This window comes from Camelus ferus, chromosome 13 (genome assembly GCF_009834535.1).
Source record: "Camelus ferus isolate YT-003-E chromosome 13, BCGSAC_Cfer_1.0, whole genome shotgun sequence".
Classification (NCBI taxonomy): Eukaryota; Metazoa; Chordata; class Mammalia; order Artiodactyla; family Camelidae; genus Camelus; species Camelus ferus.
Window position 1 is genome coordinate 37,167,379 of NC_045708.1, and position 22,593 is coordinate 37,189,971.

A 22,593-nucleotide genomic window follows, 5' to 3' on the forward strand; every position below is an offset into this window, starting at 1 on the left:
TGACATATTTTAGGCTGAAGTTGATTGACCACAAACTGTTAGATAAGTGTAGAACAGTTATATTTTCTATTAACAGGAGCAACAGAAGATATTTGGTACTTGTAATACATATTCAAAAAAGTCTGAAAGTGTTTTCTGGGAATGACAAACCTAATCTTAGTAGAGTTCATCTGCAAAATAGAAGATTACATTCAAAAGGTAGAATTCTAGCCCCTTTGTCCAGAATTATTTTATTTCTCAGTATCTTCAGTAATTTTTCATATATAATAGGTGGGGATAAGGAGATGGGATGTTCTCATTCCTCTGGCTCAAAGTATTGAAGGTGGGATTTTGCCTTTGTAAAACACTTGAGGCCTTTTTAGAAAATCACTATGTAAAAATAAGGAATTTACTTGAAGAGCAGCTCCAGGAGCTCAAACTTGTTGAGACACTTGTTTAGTTATTATGGCCCAGGCTGGTATCTGAAAATAGAATCATAAAGTAATAACCAGAAAGTCCTTAGAGACCATATAATCAGACATTTCTTCATTTTATACACTGGGGAAGTGAGGTCTACAGTGAGTAAGAGACTTGTTGAGCCCTTGGTAGAGCAAGGATTCTAAGGAATTAAAATTCTAAGTCTCTGCTTCTGTGCTTTTCCTAATGCTTCAGAACCTTCCCTACTTCACTCTACTAGATTTTATTTTCAGAATTTATTCTCTGTGTCCTTTATCTTCCAGACTAGAATATTTATGATAGGTAGACTGTTGTAGTGACAAGAATCAGAGTTCTAAGAAGTTCAAATCACTTGATTTAAGAGATCCGATTTAGTGATTTTTATGTATTAATGCAGAGAGTAGATTTAAGGGAAAAAAAATTTAAGTAATAAGAATGCTGTAAAAACTTTCCCATTATCTCAGTTTCTATTGTTAGGTGCTCTTAAATTTTTACAAATAATTTTTGGGGCTCATCAGTAAATTTTTTTTTCTAATTCCGTTTCATTATTTTCTAAGTTCTATCTAACACATATTTGACGTTTAGTTTTCCAAATCAAGGAAAGCTAAATTAGAATTTTTAAAATTAAAATAAAGTAAAACTAAAATTTTATTTCTTGGGTTTTGTCTAGTGTAGTCTCCTAAATAGCAGATTTAAACTGCTTTTTAAAGACCTTGGTTTAAAAATCTCCCCCTCCGCCAAAAAAAAAAAAAAAAAAAAAAAAAAATCAGTTAAGCTATGGAGTCTTGTGTTTTAAATGTTATCATGCTGGCAAAATAGTTTCTTGGCTTGGAACCAGAAAAAACTAGACTTTTTTTTCCTCTCTAAAATTGTAACTACATGTTTGATTATTTTTTCCCTTCTAAATCCTCAGAAAAAATAAAAGCTGTTTTCCCCACAACGCCCAACTGGAAGATACATCTCTTTGCCTTTAGTGACTGTAAAACTAGGTGCGGGTATAGTGCAGTACTCAGTGGTGGCAGGTGTCAATAATATGGGATGTAAAGACTAGTCATGGGTGTAATGTTTATTAATATCAGAGAAGAGAGAGCATTTCTCTGCCTTTGATAGACAGCAGCATTTATGATGAATAAAAATTTGAGAAGCACTGAGTTGAATTGAGAGGTTATTGTTTTGGCTTCCTGAAACTATTTTACAACTCTTTCCAAGTGTTTTCATTTAGTTTACCTTTCTATATGACAGAGATTCATTCATTTTCCCTCCTTACTATGCCTGTTTGTTTGTTTGTTTTAATAAGGAACTCTTAGTAAAGTTATTTTATTCCGTCTTTGCTTTTTCACCATCATGTCTATATAGCTACCTTCAGGACTTTGCTGTCAGAAATGTGGGTATTTCATACATTTGGGAGGGTCAGCACTAGAGGGACATTTAGTTAAAAAATAACTCTACTGTTTCTTTATCTCAGAGTACTATTAATCCTGTAGATGCAATATATCAACCTAGTCCCTTGGAACCTGTGATCAACACAATGCCTTCGCAGACTGTCTTACCTCCAGGTATGGTATAATAATTGGAAAAATGTTTCACAGAGTCATGGATGACAAAAAACTTAATTTTTTAAGGCTGTTGTAGTAACCTTGAAGGGCTCTTTTTCTTTCTTTTTTTTAATAAGTAAAAGTAATCACACACATACATAAAATATAGTCAAAAATGAACTGCAAAAATAGCGTTTCTGGTATTGAGGCTTTTTAAGTATTATTAAATGGCTTTTGGTTTTCAAAGTGAGGTGGAAGACAAACATGGTTCCTTGAATTAGCTGGTAGGGCAGAATCATATGACTCAGGATTCATGGCTACCAAGGGAAACTTAACATACCTTAATCTACTTGAGAGTGATCCAGGAATGTTCTATTTTGGTGTATTTTTTAATAGTTCTAACTAATATAAATGGTTTGTTCATGGTGGACTTTAAGATAATGAGAAAGGAAATAATTAAATTTGTGATGCCTACTGATAAGGTAGACTAATGATATTTTGAAGAATAGGATAATAAATAGTATTTTTTTTAACTAGCAAAGGAGGGCTTAGATCTGATACCCATTGATTTCATTTTACCTTTTTGTTGCATCCAACATTTCTGTGTTCTCAATGATAATATAATTAAGTCAGAAATTGTACTGGAAAAAGGAAAATCTTTTTAAAAATACTTGTGAATACGTGAGATCTTTTTATGAATTTTTACTCCTTAGGAGAATGAGCTTAATCTCTCTCATGGGACTAAAGAGGAAGTACTGTGCCCCATTTTAGATTTTGCATGTAGTTTGATACTTTGGAACAGTTTATCATCAGAAGCTTTTGCTGGTTTTACAGAGCAGTTGTACTGAGTTATTAGCCTACTTTGAGTAGCCTCTTGATGTCTGCCTTGTATGTTAGTACCAGGTAGCATATCATCATTGAATTTAAAGGGGCTAGGAGTTCAGAAAGGAGTAGTAGCATGGAACTTGACTTAATGGAATAGTCTCAAAAATTACCGATCTTTAGGATTGTGAACCTACACAACTGCAGTTGAAGAATTGTGTTTGGCTTTTTTTCTAACGTATTTCACATGTTCAAATCTAGAACCTGCTCAGTTGTGTAAGTCAGAGCAGCGTCCGTCTTCCCTACCAGTCGGACCGGTATTAGCTACCTTGGGACATCATCAGACTCCAACACCAAATAGTACAGGTACAGATTTGTATAATTCCTTTACTTAAATCTCTTAACTCTTCGTTAACATTTAAGATTTGTGTTTGATTACTGGTGGGAAAAAGGTTGAAGAAAAGTTGTATATTTGTGTTGGCAATAACATAGTTTTACCATTACAGTTCCATATATGAACTGGTTAACTTTGTGATTGAACTAGAAGCTTTAGTAATAATCATAATTTAAATGAAATAAAATATTACAGGATTTTGTATATTTGTTTACCTTAAGATTTATTTTGAAGATCTATATTGACTTTAAAAAAATTGTTCAAGTTAGATTTATGTACTTACTGTAAGGGATCAGACAATTCAGAGGTATGAGAATAGAAGCTGTAAGTCCTCTTTATTGTTCTCTGTCATTTGCATACATGTTACATATATACTTATATTGCATATTTTTGTTGTTTTTATTTTAACGTAAATGACGTCATATGATTCTGTGACTTTCTTTTTCCATTTAACCAAAAATATTTAGACAGCTTTCTATGTCCATACAGTTAGGTCTGTGACATTCTTTTTACAGCTGCCTGCGTAACTATTACCTGTTTTTCTGCTGATGGACATATAGGTTGATTCCAGGATTTTCCTGTTATAAGCAGTACTTCAGTGATATCCTCGTGTGGCAACTTTTGGCACATTTGTACTTTTTAAGGATAGGTTTTTCAGTCACATTTTTGCCAATTTTATAGGCAAAAAAAGGATACTTCTTTTTAATTTGCATTTTTTAGTTTGTTTAGACTTACAATATTTTTTTTCTCTAATTCACAGGGATGCTATCAAATATTAATATTAGATTTATTTCTTGTTTTAAAATTAATTAGGTTGATGTTGAGTTACTAGTTGAACCAAACTCAAGGGAGCACTTTGTGCTTTTGTCCCTGTTGTACCTAGAGGCCAAAACCAAGCCAGCCTTGAGGAGGTGGGAGATAAGCCCCTGCAATTGCTCCACAGATTTCTTCTCTGGGCGGGACTTCTCCTGTGTAATAATGAAAAGTTACTCTGTGGTTTTTAGCCCATTTTGAAATTTGAATAAGTAAAGGTACTGATGTCATCACTTTGGTTTTTAATATTTAACAGCCTAAACATATTTCTTCTTAATTTTGAAAGAAAGCAATAGCAGCTCTCATAATTTGAAACTCTTGGGAAAATGCTGATAATCAGCAATTTGAATAGTGACGTTGAAATGTTCGACTGCTGTTTTTTTTGTTGTTGTTATGTAGCTGTCCTTATTGTTTTATTTTTTTAATTTTTAATTTCTAAATTATTTATTTATTTGCATTTTTCACTTTTTAAAATTGAATTATAATCCATTTACAATGTTGGGTCAATTTCTCGGCTGTCTTTTTTTTCTGTATTTCGTTACACTGTATCACTTTAAAAGCAGTGTCTTTGTTTTCTTTTGTTTTTTAATAAGGGGGAATTGTGTCAGAATTTTGAAACACAGCCAAAATTTGTCTATTTGGAAATATATAAAACTAGTTATTTACAAACTTCGAAAAAGTGAGCACTAGTCTTTATGTACATGAGCTTTAGGATCTTTGATCAGTTATAAATAATAAATAATTTAGGATAAATTATTTCAGAAGAAGGTGTTTCAACAATACAACATTTTAGAGTAGATGGATTTAAAGGAATTTTTAAAAATTAGTGTGTGGTTTATGTCTTATTTGATTTTTCCTAACCTAATTTCTTCATCTTCACCTTTACTTACCTTTCTCACTAATACAAGAAATAAAGGCACAACTGAGAAAATAAATAATATTGTTTGCTCTCATAGTGAAAATCCAGTTCTTTCGTTTGCAGTTCCCATTCCAGATCACTTTGTTCTTGGACATAGTTTCAGTTTTGTATGGTCACTTGGAGTATTTGAATGTTACTTAATTATTTGTAATTCCTGGTCTTTTTCTTTCTTTTATCCCCCATTTATTTCAATAAGAGAAAATTTATTTCTCATCTTATTGCTGCTGTGGGGGCAGGGGAAGAGAATTTAAAGTCATTTGCTAAGATGAACTATCTTTGGAATTCCCAAAGCATTGCCTAAGCATTGCCTTTTTAGGCAGCAGAATTTTTGTGTTTCGTTTTAAAAATATTTTGGTTGAACATAGGAACAAAGCGTGGCAGGTGGATGTGCTCTCTCTGTACCTATATTGACCCATAGACACAAGAATGGGCTAAAAATCCATGGATGGCTCTGGATTTGTTTTTATGGAGGCTATTGCCATTTCTATTCTACAGCTGTGTTTGGCTTTTAGATCACCAGTAGTGACTTTCTTAATCTCCAGCAGGCATCTGTTTGGCGTTAATTGCCTGAGAGCCCTTAGATACTCAATGAACACTTGTTAAATTAGTCTCAGTACTTCATTGTTCTGTTTTGATACTTTCATTGTTTTTATACTTTTTTATTATTAGACAGTGACCCAGGTGATTATCACAGAGATTTAGAATCAGGTAGACTTCTGCTCTGAATCTGTTAATTTGTATTTCCTTAATTAGACTACTTAGGAATAGAAAGATGTTCCTCCAATCCTTTCCTTTTCCATGACTTCCCATTAGCAGTCCTGTTTTTCTCTGTCCTTGAACCCTGGACACCTGACTTAGATTTAGGTAGAAAAGAGATTAAAAAAAAAAAAGAGAGATGAGGAGTTTGGATGATGAGTGTTCAGGGCTTTTGTGTTTGCATGTGACTGTCAAAACATATTGACTAATATGAATGTGATATCCTGAACAATATTTTTTAACATTCATGTTGTTTTTGATATTCTTTCCATGTTGTATTTGTGAATGAAGAGAAACAAACCATATCAGTAAACAAAGAATACTGAAGCCATCAAGTCATCAGCTGCTGCAGCAACCCACAATGGTGCACTCTGAGGGTACTCAGAATAAGAAAGGACAGGATACTTGGCCCTAGATAGCTAGGTGCTTGTCAAAGGAATGATTTCAATGAGCCCAAATGTTTGCTCCTTCCCATATGTAGAAAAGCGCTAAATTCTTTAACTTGAGATGTCTGGTTTTCTTTAATTAACAGTAATCTTTTAATGTTTTGACTACCTGGTCTTTGTTGTAAAACTCCTGTATATCCTGGCTCCTCCCCTACCTCTTTGGAGCAGTCCCACAGAGCGATCTGAGAGGCTGTCATCTGAGCTCCAAGGGGTTTGAGTCTTCAGAAATGTCCGCCAAATAAAACGTAACTCTCAACATTTAGGCTGTGCGTTTATTTCAGTCAACATATTCTTGTTGGCTCACTGCTGCATTTCTCAGGTATCTGGATTTACAGTATAAACTAAGAGCTCTGGCTTCCCATTGGTACTGGGGTCTGTTATGGGACTTCCAATACCATAACTCACACACTGTGGTTATAATCAAAAGAACTCCCTTTGTCCTTATAGGTGGGACGTAGCATTTTTTCATCTATTTATAAGGCTGTGCCCCATTCTGTAATGTGATTTGCTTTTTCTTTTTTTGTCTAGTTTAAATATTGATTTTCTTTACAAGTAGTTTAGGGACTTCCATCAACTTAACTCTTTCTTGATTTTAGAAAGGTCTGCTTTGACCCCATCTCCCTAATTTCTTCCCCTCTATTACCAGCAGTGTCCTCTAATTTAAAACTTTTTAACTTCGTAGGCAGTGGGCACTCACCACCTAGTAGCAGTCTGACTTCTCCAAGCCATGTCAACTTGTCTCCAAACACAGTCCCAGAGTTCTCTTATTCTAGCAGTGAAGATGAATTCTATGATGCTGATGAATTCCATCAAAGTGGCTCATCCCCAAAGCGCTTAATAGAGTAAGTAGATGAACTATGTATTGAAACGACTCTCCTGATTTTTAAAAATGTAATTTGATTTTGAGATAGAGTCCATTGTAAATTATTATTTGGAAAAAGTAAAAAAGATAGCTTATTTTTAATTGGCTTATTGAGTAAAGCTAGTTCTGTGAGAATGTTGGTTTTACTCATAACTTAATTCAAATGGAATAAATTAGTGTCACCTACAGTAACATACCATATTGATCATTGAACTCTGGGCCTTATTTCTATAGTACCAACATTAGGAGAGTGAGTAAGCTAGGAAGTATTATACATGTAAGAAGGGGTTGTTGTTACTTGTTTTTGTATTAGAGGTACTCAGCGCCTGTAAGCCAGGCACTATACTAGGTGGAGGAATGATAAAGAGATGAAAAAGAGCCATTCTTTGCCCTCAGGGAACATAACATACAGGCTGTGGCGGGGGGTTGGCGGGGGACAGACATTTATAATCCAAGACATTTATAAGAATAAGCACAAAAAGAATGGGAGCATTTTGAAATCCTGAGAAGTGGGGAAGGATTCAGAGAGGAGGGAGGGAATGTAATCCTAAGGTAAGATGTGGATGAGTAGAGAGAAATGACATGGGGTGAGAAGAGGAGAGGGAAATGGAAATGTTTTTGTCATAGAGATGGAACCCCGTTTAGAAAGGCCTGAAGGCGGGGGAGCTGTAAGTTATTGAGCTTGGCTGAGTCTGGCAGAAGTTGTGGGGAGTGGTTAAGAAAAAGATTCCAAAGATGTTGACAAGGCCCAGGTGAAGAAAGAATCCTTTAGCCTTTTATGAATTTTGAACATTTTCTCACAAGTGATGGCAGCTGCTGGTCAGGTCTGCATTTTAGGAAAATAGATATGCCTAAATTATATAAAATTGAATGCAGTTGGAGCTGCATTGTATGTTGGGAGACCAGCCAAAACTGGGTAGAAAATTGAGAAATGTTACAAAATCCTAGCCTGAGCTAAAGTAATAGCATAGGAATGGAGGGAAGCACATGGGCTCCAGAGGTACTAAGCAGGCAGATTTGGGCAGATATTGGTGATGATTTTTCTCTCAATAGGAAATTTTTTACCTATTTTATCAAAGCTAGCTAAGCTATTGTACAGAAAAGGCCTTTACATGTAAAGTCAGTGACGTGATAGCCAATAAGCAAAACACTTCTTAGCCTCACTGGTATATAGTTTGCTATGGTTAGACTTTGGATTCTGGAATCTTAGAAAGAATAGATTCTAATCTGTTTTGCTTTAAAGGTATGTGATCTTGTTCAAATTATTTAACCTAAGTATTCTCAGTTTCCTTGTTTGTAAAATGAGGATAATAATAGTTTCAACTTCAAGGGGTCATTATGGATGTTTAAATGAGATTAATAAGGCAGTCAAGTGCTTACTGTGGTATCTGGCACATATAAGTGCAATAAACGATAGCTGTTATAGGAAGCAAACTATTTGCTTTAGTGTTTTTGTATTTGTTGTAGATGTAGCTGGCTTAGTATTTGTTGGGTTTTGTTTTGTTTTGCAGCTCTCCTGCCATCTCAGGAGTCGGTGCTATTGTTATAGCTTGGAAAGACAGTACAAATTAGGGAAATGATTATATATGAATTTGCAGGCTCAATACCATCAGTCTTACGTAACACCTTGAACCTTGGTTTCTTTTAGTAAGAAATTTTTTGTAGGACGCCAGTTCTCATGAGGGCACAAGAACTGGGAAATACAGTATCATATATGCACCATAACTATTCAAAATCTCAAAATTTATAAGGACTATATTGGTTCCAAAAGTTTTGATTTGTTAGGATCAAATTCAGCATTTGAATATGGAAAAAGTGAAATATATGTTATCTTGGTGAACACATACTGTCAAGACATGAGACTTAAGTAAGAGAGGTTTAAACCCACAATTCAAGAAGGCTAGTTTAGTAGAAAGGGTTTGGTTTAGCATGTTGGTTCCTTTTTTGTTTGTATGTAGGGAAATAAACTAAGAGACCATTATTAGCAGTTTGCCAACAGAAACTTTAATTTTGAAAAATGTTTTTTATGATAGTGGGGATTAAAAACAAATAGGCATTTGGAAGAAAATTCCAAAGTAAAGGTTATTGATTTTTTTGAAGTGTTCAATCATTGTTTTCTTTAAACAGAATAAAGGACAGTCTCCTACATTGACTGTTAGCTGTTATTCAAAACAAAGTACAATTGAGTATCAAAATGGATCATCTATCCTCTAGAAGCATATAACTTTACTCAGTAAAAGCTTGATAACATGTGGTTAGCCTCCTTTTAACATCACTGATAGTCAGTCTCTAGCCCGAGGTTCAGGGATTCTCCTGAAATTTTTCTGAAATAGATAAATTTTAAATGCTTGCCTATTGTACCAGTAATAGATAGGCTTATCTACAAAGTTACCTGCAGGCTCAGGTTTTTCTCTTTTCTCCATATAAGCTTCCTTCTCTGTGCACTCCCAGTACCCATCCCATAACAAATACACAGTTTATGAACCTCCTATTTGAAAGGATCCAGAGTTAAGTCCAACTAACCCACTCAGCATTCCTTTTCTCCCTCAATTTTATGCTCTCCTTATATGCCCTAATCTAGATGCCCAGACTGGTAGGGACTAGACATTTTATTTGGCCAGCACAGTGTATGTTGACTTTTCTTTTTTTTTTTTTTTTTAATGAATCTTTAAATTTCTTCAAATTGAGTGTGCTGGCTCCGGGCCCATGTTCGTAACCTGGCCTTGTTTGTGTTCTCTACCAGGCCTCTGTGGGCACTGAGCTTGTGTGCCACCTGCTGGTCATCGGCTGCTACCACTTGTTTTCTAACTCCGGTCAAGTTTCTGTCTACTGCTTCTCTCTCCCTCTGTGTGAAGGAAGAGAGCTTGAAAGCTTAAGTCCATTCACTGTTTTAAAGACCTGTAGTGATGATGGTTTCTGTCACTTCTGAACTAGGTTATCGATCAGTATAGTTTTACACATTTGTAAGCTAGATGAAAGTACATGTTGGAAAGAACTTGTGCTTTGGAGCCAGACATGTATTTGAAATGGCTCCACTACTTTACCAGCTGTGTGACTTCTGGCCAGTCATTGAACCTCTGAGCCTCTGTGTTTGATAAGAATAATCATGTCTACCTTTTAGGGTTTGATTGTCATAGAGACATGCTGGGTACTCAGTAAGATTTTGGATTCTGTTTGTATAATTAAATTCAGAGCCTTATATTTTTTGGTTTAGTTTATTTATGATCTTATGATTATTCTGTACAGGTCAACCCACTGCAGGTAAACCTTCCCTGTATACATATTCTTTTTGTCAGTGCTGCTGTTTTATAACTATAATCTTTAAATCCTTTGTCCTGAATGAAATAAATTATGAAATGGATAAATGAGAATTTATCCCTTTTTCTTCCATTTTGAACTTTATTGAGCATTTCACTTGGCATGGTTTCTAACCTGAGTAAGGAGGAAGAGCACAGCATAAATCAGTCTGACCTTCAGAATCACATCTTAAAAGATACATGTTTTTAACAATTTGGGGTTTTAAGATCAATTGATTTTTTTAAAAATTGATTCTGTCTTGATATATCAAAGAGCCACAAAACTTTTTGAAGATAATTTTTATGCAGCTCTTTTATTTAATTTGACTTCTCTTACCTAGGTCTTTCACTCATATTTTCCATTGGCTCTCAAAACTGATGAGGTAGACATTAGTTACAGTACCTTGTGATGTATACTATTGAATTATCCAAGAAGCAATATTTAGTTACCTAAGGATTTTTGAAAAATAGATCAGAAGAAGGTAAGTAACCAGGACAAACTATTTTCAAATTAGAATGCTTATGTTCTAATACTCTAACGTCTACTGGTCTAATATAGGCAGAACACAGGATTTTTAGGGTAGCGATACTATAGTGGTGGAAACTTAGCATTAAACATTGTCAAAATCCATGGAATGTACAACACCAAGAGTGAACCCTCCTGTAAACTATGGACTTTGAGTGATAATGACATGTCAGTGTAGTTTCATCAGTTGTTACAAATGTGCCAGCCACTCTGGTGCAGGATGTTGATAGTGGGGAGGTTGTGCATATGGGAATTCTGGACTTTCTGCTCAGTTTTGCTCTGAACCTAAAACTGCTCTTAAAAAACCAAGTTTATTATTAAATAAGAAATCAAAAGAAGGTAAGTAATCAGCACAAACTATGTTTAAACTAGAATACATAATGTGTTTTCCACCTATAAATTTGTAATAAAAGACTTTTATTTGTGTACCATTTTATAAATAATGTCTACAGTGCAAGAAATTCGGTTTCTATTTTTACCCTTAATCAGTAGACTGTATGCCTTTAATTATTCTTTTATTAATGTATAAATACTAATCCCGGGTAAATTATGATCACAGGTATAATAATATAATAGAAGAAGCTTTCTTTAATTGACTTATAAAAAGTAATATACTTTTTTATTTTTTATTTTCAGATACAGTTTTTTAATGACTGGGAAGGGTGTTAATAATACAAATGTGGGCTTTTATCAAAAGATCTCAAAACTATAGACAAGACATCTTTCTGAGACTAAGTAATAGAGTTGCCATTTTTGAGGTTCTGGAAGTTGTTGCCAAAAATTGTGGCATACCTACATTTATGCAAAGTAACAAAGTTGAAAAATGAACTCTAGTTTTAAACCTAGATGCAGAGGCAAAATCTTACTGATTTTGTTGGCCTTTAAGTATGACTTGGTTGAGCACACACATGCATGAGACTGACACGGAGAGAGTTGGAAAGTGTCTGTCTGTATGTAACTAGCTAACTAAATAGTCTGTTTCTGTCAGCTGCATGTATTGGTTTTAAGTAGCTTTATAGGTTAACATCTTACCTATGATTTTAAATTGCTTTCTTAAAAGGCTTAAGAAGGTGATTAATGGTTGTTTTTTTTCAGTTCCTCTGGATCTGCCTCAGTCTTGACACACAGCAGCTCAGGAAATAGTCTAAAGCGCCCAGATACCACAGAATCACTTAATTCTTCCATGTCCAATGGGACAAGTGATGCTGGTAAGTAGCATTTGAGAATTTAACTTTTCTTTTTCTTAAAAACATTTGTTTAAACAAAAATTATAATACTGGTAGCAGTGTAGATAGGCTCGATTTAACAGGAGCCTAAGATGATCTGTTTTATTTCAGACCTTTTCGATTCACACGACGATAGAGATGATGACGGGGAGGCGGGGTCGGTGGAGGAGCACAAGAGCGTTATCATGCATCTGTTGTCACAGGTTAGGCTTGGAATGGATCTTACTAAGGTGAGAATCAAGTTTGGTGTTTGCTGTTAGTCTTAGTGTATGTATGTGTAGATACGTGTATAGATCTGTAGTGATAGTGTGGTGAGTGTGTCTCCACGTGTAGTATAATGACATAACTTCTGTTTATACTTTCGTTGTAATTTAATATACATATGGATGAGTAAATGAAAATTTTGATAAACGGATGAAATAAGTAAAACTAGAGTATAGAGTAAATAATTTCATAGAGATAGTATATATGGATTGTATGGATTAAGATTTGGATTTTATTGGTGGCAAGCAAAGAATAGTATTGGGCTTGGTTAGTAGTTTGGGCAAAACCTAAAGTAGTGTTGTGTGCACAGAATTAAAATGAGCAGTGTTCTGATCTTGGGGTTTGAAGGACCTATGTTTACATCCTGCTTCTGCTGTTACCAAACTGTGCGAACCTGGGGCAAGTGCCTTTCTCCATGATCTTTGGGATTCTCATGCAAAATGAACATATAGTGACCTACTTTACAGGGCTGTTTTAAGGACTGGAACATGTAGTGAGTGGAAAATTGTTTGACACACATTGAGCCATATAATTATTGTGGTTCTGAATTTGAATTTGAATTTAAACTTAGTGCTGTAAACAAAATGCCTGACTGATATGGCAGACTGGTGTATGGATGCCTGTGTCTATCCCTGCCGCTGTGCTAGAAGCCTCATCCTTTCACCTAATTCTCACCACAGCACTGTGGAGGAGGTCCTATTGTTAACTCCATTTTATAGATGAGGAAACTAAAACTCATAGAGGCCAAGTCACTTGACTAAGTCCTGTTGAGTGGCAGAACTGAGATTCTAATCTGGTCTGATTTCGAAATTCATGAAACAATCCATAATACTTTCTACTAAGTGTCTATAATAAAACTTTTTACCCAGAATCTAAGTGAGAATAGAAACACAAAGATAGCATTAATTTGTGGAACAAACATACTTCTGTGAGTGTTCTAGGTAAGAGAATATTTGCAGGAGCTTGTCCCAGAATTTTTTCAGTGATCGTTAGGTTGATTGCATAATTGCTGGAGCAGAATTGTCACTTCATATCTGAGAGGTATAGCTTCATTTTAGATGTTAACATTTATAATGTATTACTTTTCTACATCTAACACCTTGGTTGCTTTTGGTCTCCAATAATGGAAGACCCACTTAATGTTTATCTTGAGCAACACTAGGTTTATTATCTCATATAATGAGAGGTCCAGAAGTAGAGTAGTTGCAGGATTGATTAATTTGCTGGGTCAACAATGTGAGAAGGGACCTAGATTCCACCATCTCTCTTCTCTACTATCCCTAGCATGCTGACATTCACACTCAGACTTGTCTCCTCATTGCTGCAAAATGATGACACACTTCCTGTCATCACATCCTTATACAAATGTATCAGGAGGCAAAAAAATAATTTCTTCTCATGAATTTTTGTTGTTGTTGTTGTGGGGAGAACACTTTTTTCCAGAAGTGGCCCATCAGACTTCCAGTTGAATCTCATTGGCCAGAGCTAGGCCTGTGTGCGTGCCTAAGCCAGTCACTGGCAAAGGAGGTTAAATGATTGCTTTAGATTAACTCACATTCACCCCTTGAGATCTGGGAGGGCCCTGTGACTCTCATGGCAACCTGTAGCCGGAACATGAACCAAATCAGAGTTCTGTTACTAGAGGTGCGCACAGGCAGCCAAAGTGTGTGCCACAGTCAGGGGTGTGATGTCTTGCATCACGTAATTTCCTCAGCCAGATAGTCCACATTTTGGTTCATAGTTACTAAAAGTTTGTTAATTTTTGCCAGATTAGCTATTTTAGAAATCTTTATTGGCACAAATGGCTGTGATTGCCAGCAGATTCTGAAATCTTGATTTCCTTGTGCATTCCAAAGTATTGTTAAAATAATACCTTAAATTTGTATTTTATTTTCCTATTTATAAAAATATTTTCTCACTTCAAATGTTTTCTAAGAAGAGTTATTTTCCAAATACATGGTAACATTTGGAAATACTCTAAAGTCGTATCCCATTTACCTCACTTGGTCTTTGAAACAACTCAAAGATTTAAACATGGCATATAATTATCCTCCTTTTACAGAAACTTTGAGAGATTCAATTGATTTTCCAGGGCCTCCTCACACCTAAGAAGTGGCAAAATAAGTATTTGAACATAGGTTGAAGACAACGTAACCCAGCTTACTTTCATAACTGTTCTAGCAGCTTGATGTAATGGCATCTATCAGTATAGTGCTGAAATCTTTGAAGATCTGTTGAATGAGTGTTCTCAAAATTTTTGAGTAGGGAGAAAAAAAATGTTGATTACACATCAAATCAAATTTTTATGATTTTTGGCTATTTTTTGAATTGCCTTTTCAGTTCTTTTCACCATTCTTCTAATGGCTGTAGTAAACTTGTTGATTTGCAAGAGCAGTTTATATATTAGAAATATTTATCCCTGTCTTTGTTCTTCAGCAGTCTTACTTAGTGATTTATAATTTCTGTGTTCTCCCAAGAGTGGCAGGAAATTGCACCAAGCTTACCTGCCAGTCTAAGCATATTTATATTGTGAACATACATGTTCAGTGGAAGGAAAACGTTTACTTAAAATTGAAACTCAGGAGTCTAATAACAAACATTCTAAATGTTAGAGCCATAATGTTTCTTTCCAGGCTTGTGTTCTATCATTCCTCTTTATATACAGCAATACTAATCAGTCCCTCTCAATACTCACTTCCTGTCACCATGTGTCTCCCTCTCCCCCATCCCCAATCTCCAAGTCTTGTTCTTCTGTTTTCCCCACTATTATAGCCTTACTCTCTCTAAGGCTTTTCTCTAGTGCCACCTCAATAAGTTGTTTTGCAGAGCTGCCCTCAGTCTGATTCCCCAAACAGAACATGATCTTTCCCTGTCCTGAACTTCCAGGGTACTTTGAGAATCTCTTGTATGGTATTTATCACATTCCACCTGAAATTTAAATGCCGGTATTATTCTCTCATACTTAACCTTTGCTGCCTCTGTAGCATTTACTGCAGGATCTTGAATATAGCACATATGCAGTAATTACTACATTCAAGGCGTTTGTTTATTATGATGCTGTACTTCCATAATGAATAATGTCTAGTCTGATAACATTTCAGGAACTCTTCTTCCATTCACTAAAGAAATTCTTCCCTTTTTTATTGGTTAATCCTACTCTTTCTTATTCTTTTCCCCCATATTCCAGTTTCCTCTTTACTTTCTCGAGAAACTCTGCCACATTCCCAGCCCCTTAGCATTTTTCTTCATAGGCTCAGCCCCATGATAGAGTTGTTGAATCCCAGCTTTATTTTCTTCCTTTTGTTTATTTCTTCAGTTACCTTTAAAATAATGTCCTTACTTTGTAATAATAGCTGAGATGCAAGTGCAAATAAGTGTGGTCCTTGCATTCTAGGAGCTCATTGTTTATTTGAGGATACAGAGCCATAAGCAGATGAATTTCCTCATATACCTGATCATGAAAGGGAATCAGCTGTAGAGAGAAAAGAATGCAGGCCCCCCTCCCCCGAGTCAGACAGATCCAGTTTTGAATTCCACTTGATAACAGAGCAGTGAGAAAATTTCTCACCCTCTTTGAGCTTCGTTTTTCTCCACTGTGAAATAAGGATGATAATTTCTTAACAGGATTGTTGTACAGTTTAATAAGATAATGTGTATGTGCTGCTCAGAGGTCATAGGCATCAAAAGGTTGCTATTGACTAGTTGTTACTGTTACACTGATTCAGGGAGCTAAAGGTAAGTTGCACAGAGGAAGTGATATTTGAACATTTAAAAAATCTCTTTTCTGTTTTCATCTTCTGGGCAGGTGAATGGGCATTTCTGAATCAGAACAGTTTGGGAAGTAGATAATCAGAAGTATGTCTGGGCAGTACTTGGTGGGCATTACTGTGATTGGAATGCATTTTTTGTTTTCATTTTTTTTTTAAGCAGTTCAGCAATCTGTTTATATGTAGTAGAATTTGATCCTCAAGGGTCAAATATGTGTGTCTTTCAGGTAGTTCTTCCAACATTTATTCTTGAAAGAAGATCCCTTTTAGAAATGTATGCAGACTTTTTTGCACATCCGGACCTGTTTGTAAGGTATTTGACTTAATACAGTAGTTTCTGACTTTTTAAGGTATTACTCAATAGCTTTCTGCCTTTGTAGGATAGATGGATTCCTTTTTGCCTTTCAGACATTTCTGGGGAAGAGCAGCATTGAATATTTTGTTTGTATTAGATTCTTGTTTGCTTAGATTACTTGGTGGTGGTGTTGTTAGGCAACCATGTTAAACATTCTGCAAAATCTTGAGAGTCCATTAATAAGATAGCCAGTATTTACAGAGCCAAGGCTATGAGCTTATTTGGTCCAGGGATTGGTACTCACTGTTAAATCATTTATACTATATCCTGATGAAGTTATCTGAGTTCAGCAAACCTTTCAAAGCACCTGCTGTTTGTCAGGAACTATGTTATGAGCTGGAAAGGGAAAGAGTCATAGTGTCTGTGCTTGATCATACAGTCTAGAGTCTAGATTATAGACTGATACATAAATTTTAAATACAAAGCTTGCAATATTAGATGTATGTACAAAGGGCAGAAGTAATGTAAAATTGAGATTGATTTACAAAGAAGTGAGTGAGTTCACATTGCTTTTCAGTGGTAGCAGGAAAATTTTCTTTGTAACAGGGTGTTCTGATCCATCTTCTCTAATCACACCTTGGCCTTGGACTTTGGTTTACTGAAGCCAGATGCAAATCACTGAGGTTTCACGTGGGTGGGCACATTGGCTGATACTAATACTTATCTTCTTGATTTAAGAGAAAGATTTAAGAGACTCAATTCCCAAAGAACAGAAATTCAAATGAATATAAATAAATAAAGACACTGTTTAAATTAATACAAAATTAAACAAATAAAATGTACACATTAATTGGTCACATGTGTAAATAAAGATGGAAAGTGCCAGTTATTCATTAGATATAGACTTGAGATTTAAGAATAGTTTGTATTTATGAGAGTTTAAACTTTGAGGTCCCTGGAAGAACCACTAAAAAGAAAAATACAAAAATACAGCTAAAAAAATCCATAGATAAGATTAAATGGAATTCTAAAAATACTCAACTAATTCCCAAAAAAGGAGGAATGGAGGTATAATAGAACAAAGAACAAAGGGGACAAATAGAAAACAAATACCAAGATGGTAGAGTTAAACCCAGCTATGCCAATAATTACACTAAATGTAAATAGCATACACACTCCATTTAAGAGAACCGTGATTGTCAGACAGGATAAAAAAGCAAGATTCGTCTAATTAAATAATTAACTATGAAGACATTGATTGGGTAAAAGTAAAAGGGTGGGCAAAGACATACCATGCAGAGCACTAAGCATAACAAAGCTGTGCTAGTGTCAGACAATGGATACATTTTAAGACAAGAATTATTACCAGAGACAAATAGGGATATTTCATGTAAGAGTCAATTTATTAAGAATAAATAATAATCCTAAATACATGAAACAGCTTCAGACTGTATGCAGCATAAAATGACTAAAGAGAGAAAGAGACAAATACACAATCAAGGTTGAAAATTCGTCCTTCAGGAATTGATTGAACAACACACACACCCCTACCACTACACCCCAAAATCACTGAGGCTATTCAGTTGACCTTTCTAAAACACTACCAAACAATTTGTGTAATACACAGCCTTTTAAGTGCACATGGAACATATACTAGGAGGACTTAATTTAAAATAATTGGAACCATACAGAGTATATTCACTGATGAAAGAATTAAATTAGAAATCAATAACAGATACATCCAGAAAAATCTTCAGCTATTTAGTGATTAAACAGTGTACTTATAAATATGAAATTCTGGAAGAAGGAAAACTAATGGAACTAGAAACCAGGAACAATGTTTACCGCAGGGTAGGGAGTGAGGATTGTTTAGGAAGGAGGATAGGGAAACTTGCAGGTAATGGAAGTGCTCTGTGTCTTGATTGCATGGTGATTAATTTAATGGATATATACATTTTTCAGAGTCATCAAACCAAACACTTAAGACCACTGTGTTTGATTATGTATATTATACCTCAATTTTTAAAAGAAACATTGAGGTAACTCCTGGTCTTGGGTGCTCTCAGCCTGAATTAGGGTGCACCATGCTGAGGGTTGCTGCATTAGCTTGTATCCTGTCAGAAAGGAGGACATGACATTTTGTCTTTCTCTTCTGCAGTATTAGTGACCAGAAGGATGCCAGAGACCGAATGGTTCAAGTTGTGAAATGGTACCTCTCAGCCTTTCATGCTGGAAGGAAAGGATCAGTTGCCAAAAAGCCATACAATCCCATTTTGGGCGAGATCTTTCAGTGTCACTGGACGTTACCAAACGATACTGAAGAGAATGCAGTGAGTTCCATGTTGATGTTTTTAATTGTCTTAGGTTGTGTCCTGATTCAAGATGTCATTTTATTTGGGGGCAGGTAATAATGATAAAGGCACTGGTCAAAAGATGTTCACCACCCAGAGAACAGTGTTGTTGGATCAGCATATTTTGAATATAGTGAGCAAGGGGAAAGAGTGGCATGAGATGAGGCTAGATATTTAGCAATCAGATCGTGCAAGTCCTTATGGACCATAATGATAATTTAATGGCTTATTAGGAACTCATTTTTGTTTTGAAAAGATCATCATAATGATTTGGTGAAAAATAAATTGGAAAGGGGCAAAAATAGAAGCAAAGAGACCATTGAGGAAGCTTTGGCATTATTCTAGGAGAGACATGGTTAATTCAAGCTGTATTTTGGAGGTAGAGCTGATAGATGGGTTGGGGGAGGTAAGGGAAAGGGGACAATCAGAGATGAATCCTTGCAAATGGACTTCAGCAGTTGGTTGATGCCGTTTACCTAAAAAGGAAAGATTGGGTTTGGGGAGGGAAAAATCCAGAACTCCAATTTGAAATGTAAAGTATGAGGGGTCTGTTAGGCATGTAAGTGGAACTGTCAAGTAAGGAGTTAAAATTTAAGAGTCTGGAGTTCAAGGGGGAGGTCTAGGATGGAGACGAGGCTTTCAGGGGCTTTAGTATATTTAGATGGCATTTAAAGCCCCGGGATGAGATGAAATCATCGAGGAAGACAGCATAGCTTAGAGAACAGGTAACCAAGACCTGAGCCCAGGGCTTCAACATGTGGGGGTTGATTTGAGGAAGATGGCCAAAAAGACTCAAATGCTAAAAGGCCTCTAGGGGTGAAAAAATTAGCCCCTAGGCCCACAGTGGCTGGCACATCATAATCTCTCAGTAAACATGACTCTCTGTGTTTTCCTTTTCTGAATGACACATTACATGTAGTCCTCACTGAAGACAGGCAGTATGTGTCTGTTCTTACTCAAATTGCAGATGTTGACAAGGGCCTGTTCTGTGCCAGGCTTGGCCCTTAGTTAGGCACGTGATTCTTGCCTTCAAGAATGTCTCAGGGAGACTTAGGAAGACTGACACAAACCAGTAATTCCCATAGTGTAGTGAAGTGCCGTAAGAAAAGTATATATAAGATGCTTTGGGTGTGTAGAGGAAGGGGAGCAGTTTTCTACCTTGGGAGGAAGTAGAGACTCCAGTTATTAGATTCTCTGCAGTGTCATTTCTCTTTCCATATCAAAAGAAAATGATATTATATTTGCTTGCAGGAGCTAGTTTCAGAAGGACCAGTTCCCTGGGTTTCCAAAAACAGTGTAACATTCGTGGCTGAGCAGGTTTCCCATCATCCACCCAGTAAGTAAACAGAGCTCCTTGGCAACATCCACTTTCAAACTGTTCTGCCTGAAGAAGGTCATAGAAAGCTCCTTAGCTGAAGTTACTGTACTGTCAGTTTCATGGCTACCTATATCTTCCCAGTCCTGTCTGTTCCTTGCATAAGTTCCAAAGACTCTGTTAGCTTCACTGATTAAATATGTATTAAAAGAAGGGAATTAGGGAATCAACTTTTAATGCTTCTTAAGTCTTATATCAACTGTAAAGACAGTTGATATAAAAGAGATGTAGTTTCTGCACAGTTCGTTCCCGGCATAGTAGAAAGAATACATGTCCTCATGTGTTATTTACTCAGTGCATTAAGACTAGTAATACTGGATGGGCCCAGGTTGGTGACCGTGCTTTTGCTGACCAGAAAAACGACAGACCCTTTGATTTTAAGCCTCTGGGATTGGCCATCGCCTCACAGTTCAGGGAGGTTCCTGCCCACATGGTGCTGAATGGTTGCTTGCAATGGGGAAAACAGGGTGTAAAAGGCAGATGGGTAATTCCTGGCCACATTGGAGGCTGTGCTTTGATGGGTAAAGGATTTCCCCCATGCAGCCAGTACTTTCTCTAAGTTAAGAGGGTTGGAGAGGTGACCATAGCTATTTAGTGCACTAATTGAAAACAACTAGTCTATTCAGTTTCAGCCTTTTATGCTGAGTGTTTTAACAAGAAGATACAATTCAATGCTCATATCTGGACCAAGTCAAAATTCCTTGGGATGTCAATTGGGGTGCACAACATAGGGCAGGGTAAGTCTGTGGGCTTTGGGTGGACTACAGTGTTAGTAGGAGGATTTTATGTCATTCTAATATGTGCTGGACACTAGTCTAGCCTAGAAAGAGTGAGTGGCCCCAGAAAGGCAGGCTGAATGTTAATGTTTGCATGGAGGCATGTGTACTGGGGGTGAGAGCAGGGCTGGGGTGTAAGATTGATTTTCGCTAAATTGCTTAAAGCTTTTTTTTAATCTATTTTTTAATCTTATTTATTTTAAAATTATTTTGGGGGAGAAGGTAATTATGTTTATTTATTTATTTAATTATTATTTTTGAATAGAGGTACTGGGGATTGAACCCAGGAATTCGTGCATGTTAGGCACGCACTCTACCACTGAGCTATACCCTCCCCCCTTAATTGAATGGAGTATCCATCAACGACTCATCAGAGATTAATTACATCCATCTCTCCACAGGTTGTGTCTCGTGTCTAGACCATGATGAACATTACATTCTCACATTCCCCAATGGTTATGGAAGGCAAGTAGAGTGGTGTCCATTCCTGTGATCAGCAAGCAGCAGACCGTGCTATTGCTTAAGCTGTAACCCTCCTTTCTTTCCTCTTAACTGTTAGCCTTACCTGAAACTTTCTGATTTTGCAGGTCTATCCTCACAGTGCCCTGGGTGGAACTCGGAGGAGAATGCAGTATTAATTGTTCCAAAACTGGCTATAGTGCAAATATCGTCTTCCACACTAAACCTTTCTATGGGGGCAAGAAACACAGAATTACCGCTGAGATTTTGTAGGTATTTTGTTTTTCTGCTTCAGTACTCCTGCGTCTCTTCCTTTTGTCTTGAACTATAACTGACCATTGTAATGGCTCTGTCCTTGTAAACTTGTTTCACATCTTGTGTGGTATGTCTCTTTCTAAAATCCCGTATCAGAAGGAGACCTAAAACCTGGGCTCAAAACAGTCAGAGGTCATTGGTGAACCTGACTTGCAAATGGGGAACTGAGTCTTCTTGGATGTCCTAGCTAACCCAGATCATGGGTTCCTGAATCATCATTGCTGACTTGGACCATGAGCTAGTCCATATAGTAGACCCTAGGACTCCCACTGAAGTGTCTCAGAGCCCTCGTAGCCCTTTTTTTTTGTTCTGTGCCTTTGCTGGGGAAAAACAGTAACTATCACATCTTTGCTTGGTTCTGTTTGACACTCTAGGGTCAGATGAAGACAGCTGTGCTGTCTGGGTAAACCATCAGTTGAGTGGTTTCAGAGCCTGCTTGAAAGAGGAAAATCTGCAGGACTTTCTCTGCCCTTGGATGCCTTATTGGGGACAGTGTTGCAGTGGAAGACACAGGATTAGTTAACCAGTTTTCTAGGGAGATGATTAGGATGACAGAATCAGCATCCCAGAAAATCTTGAGCAGGATGGTACCAGGAACACAAGATGAAGTTCACTAAGGATCACTGTAAAACCACAATATTATTGCAGTCAGAAAATACAGGCAGAGCTTAGAGAACAGCACAAGTCACCATTGTAATGGAACTGTCCCCCCAAAACAGGCAGGTGGAGAAAGTAGGATGTCCAGAACCAAGTCCTGGGTGGGCCTGCTGCTCAGAGTTCCTCGGAGGCCAGCAGCACCAACAGGAACCGCTAGTACAGTTTTGGGCCAGCCACAGCGGCATAAAATAGAAACACTGCCTCCTGAAAGAGTGTTTGGTGGGCTCTTCAAATTAGGGATTTCAGCATAAGGTGAGGGATTGTACTGGCTGAATGTTTCTCAGACTTTTTGGTCTCTGGATTC

At 36.6% G+C, this 22,593-nt stretch overlaps 1 protein-coding gene across 1 annotated transcript in view; it reads left to right on the forward strand.

Annotated features, from left to right (window-relative positions):
- Positions 1–22,593, forward strand: part of OSBPL9 (oxysterol binding protein like 9) — a 101,346-nt gene that overhangs the window by 74,163 nt on the left and 4,590 nt on the right. The window contains 11 exon segments of the mRNA XM_032494257.1: positions 1,901–1,991; positions 3,054–3,158; positions 6,803–6,962; positions 11,900–12,012; positions 12,142–12,260; positions 16,289–16,374; positions 18,515–18,686; positions 19,959–20,043; positions 20,709–20,819; positions 21,260–21,323; positions 21,446–21,586. Of these exon segments, the coding sequence (XP_032350148.1) occupies positions 1,901–1,991; positions 3,054–3,158; positions 6,803–6,962; positions 11,900–12,012; positions 12,142–12,260; positions 16,289–16,374; positions 18,515–18,686; positions 19,959–20,043; positions 20,709–20,819; positions 21,260–21,323; positions 21,446–21,586 (1,247 nt within the window).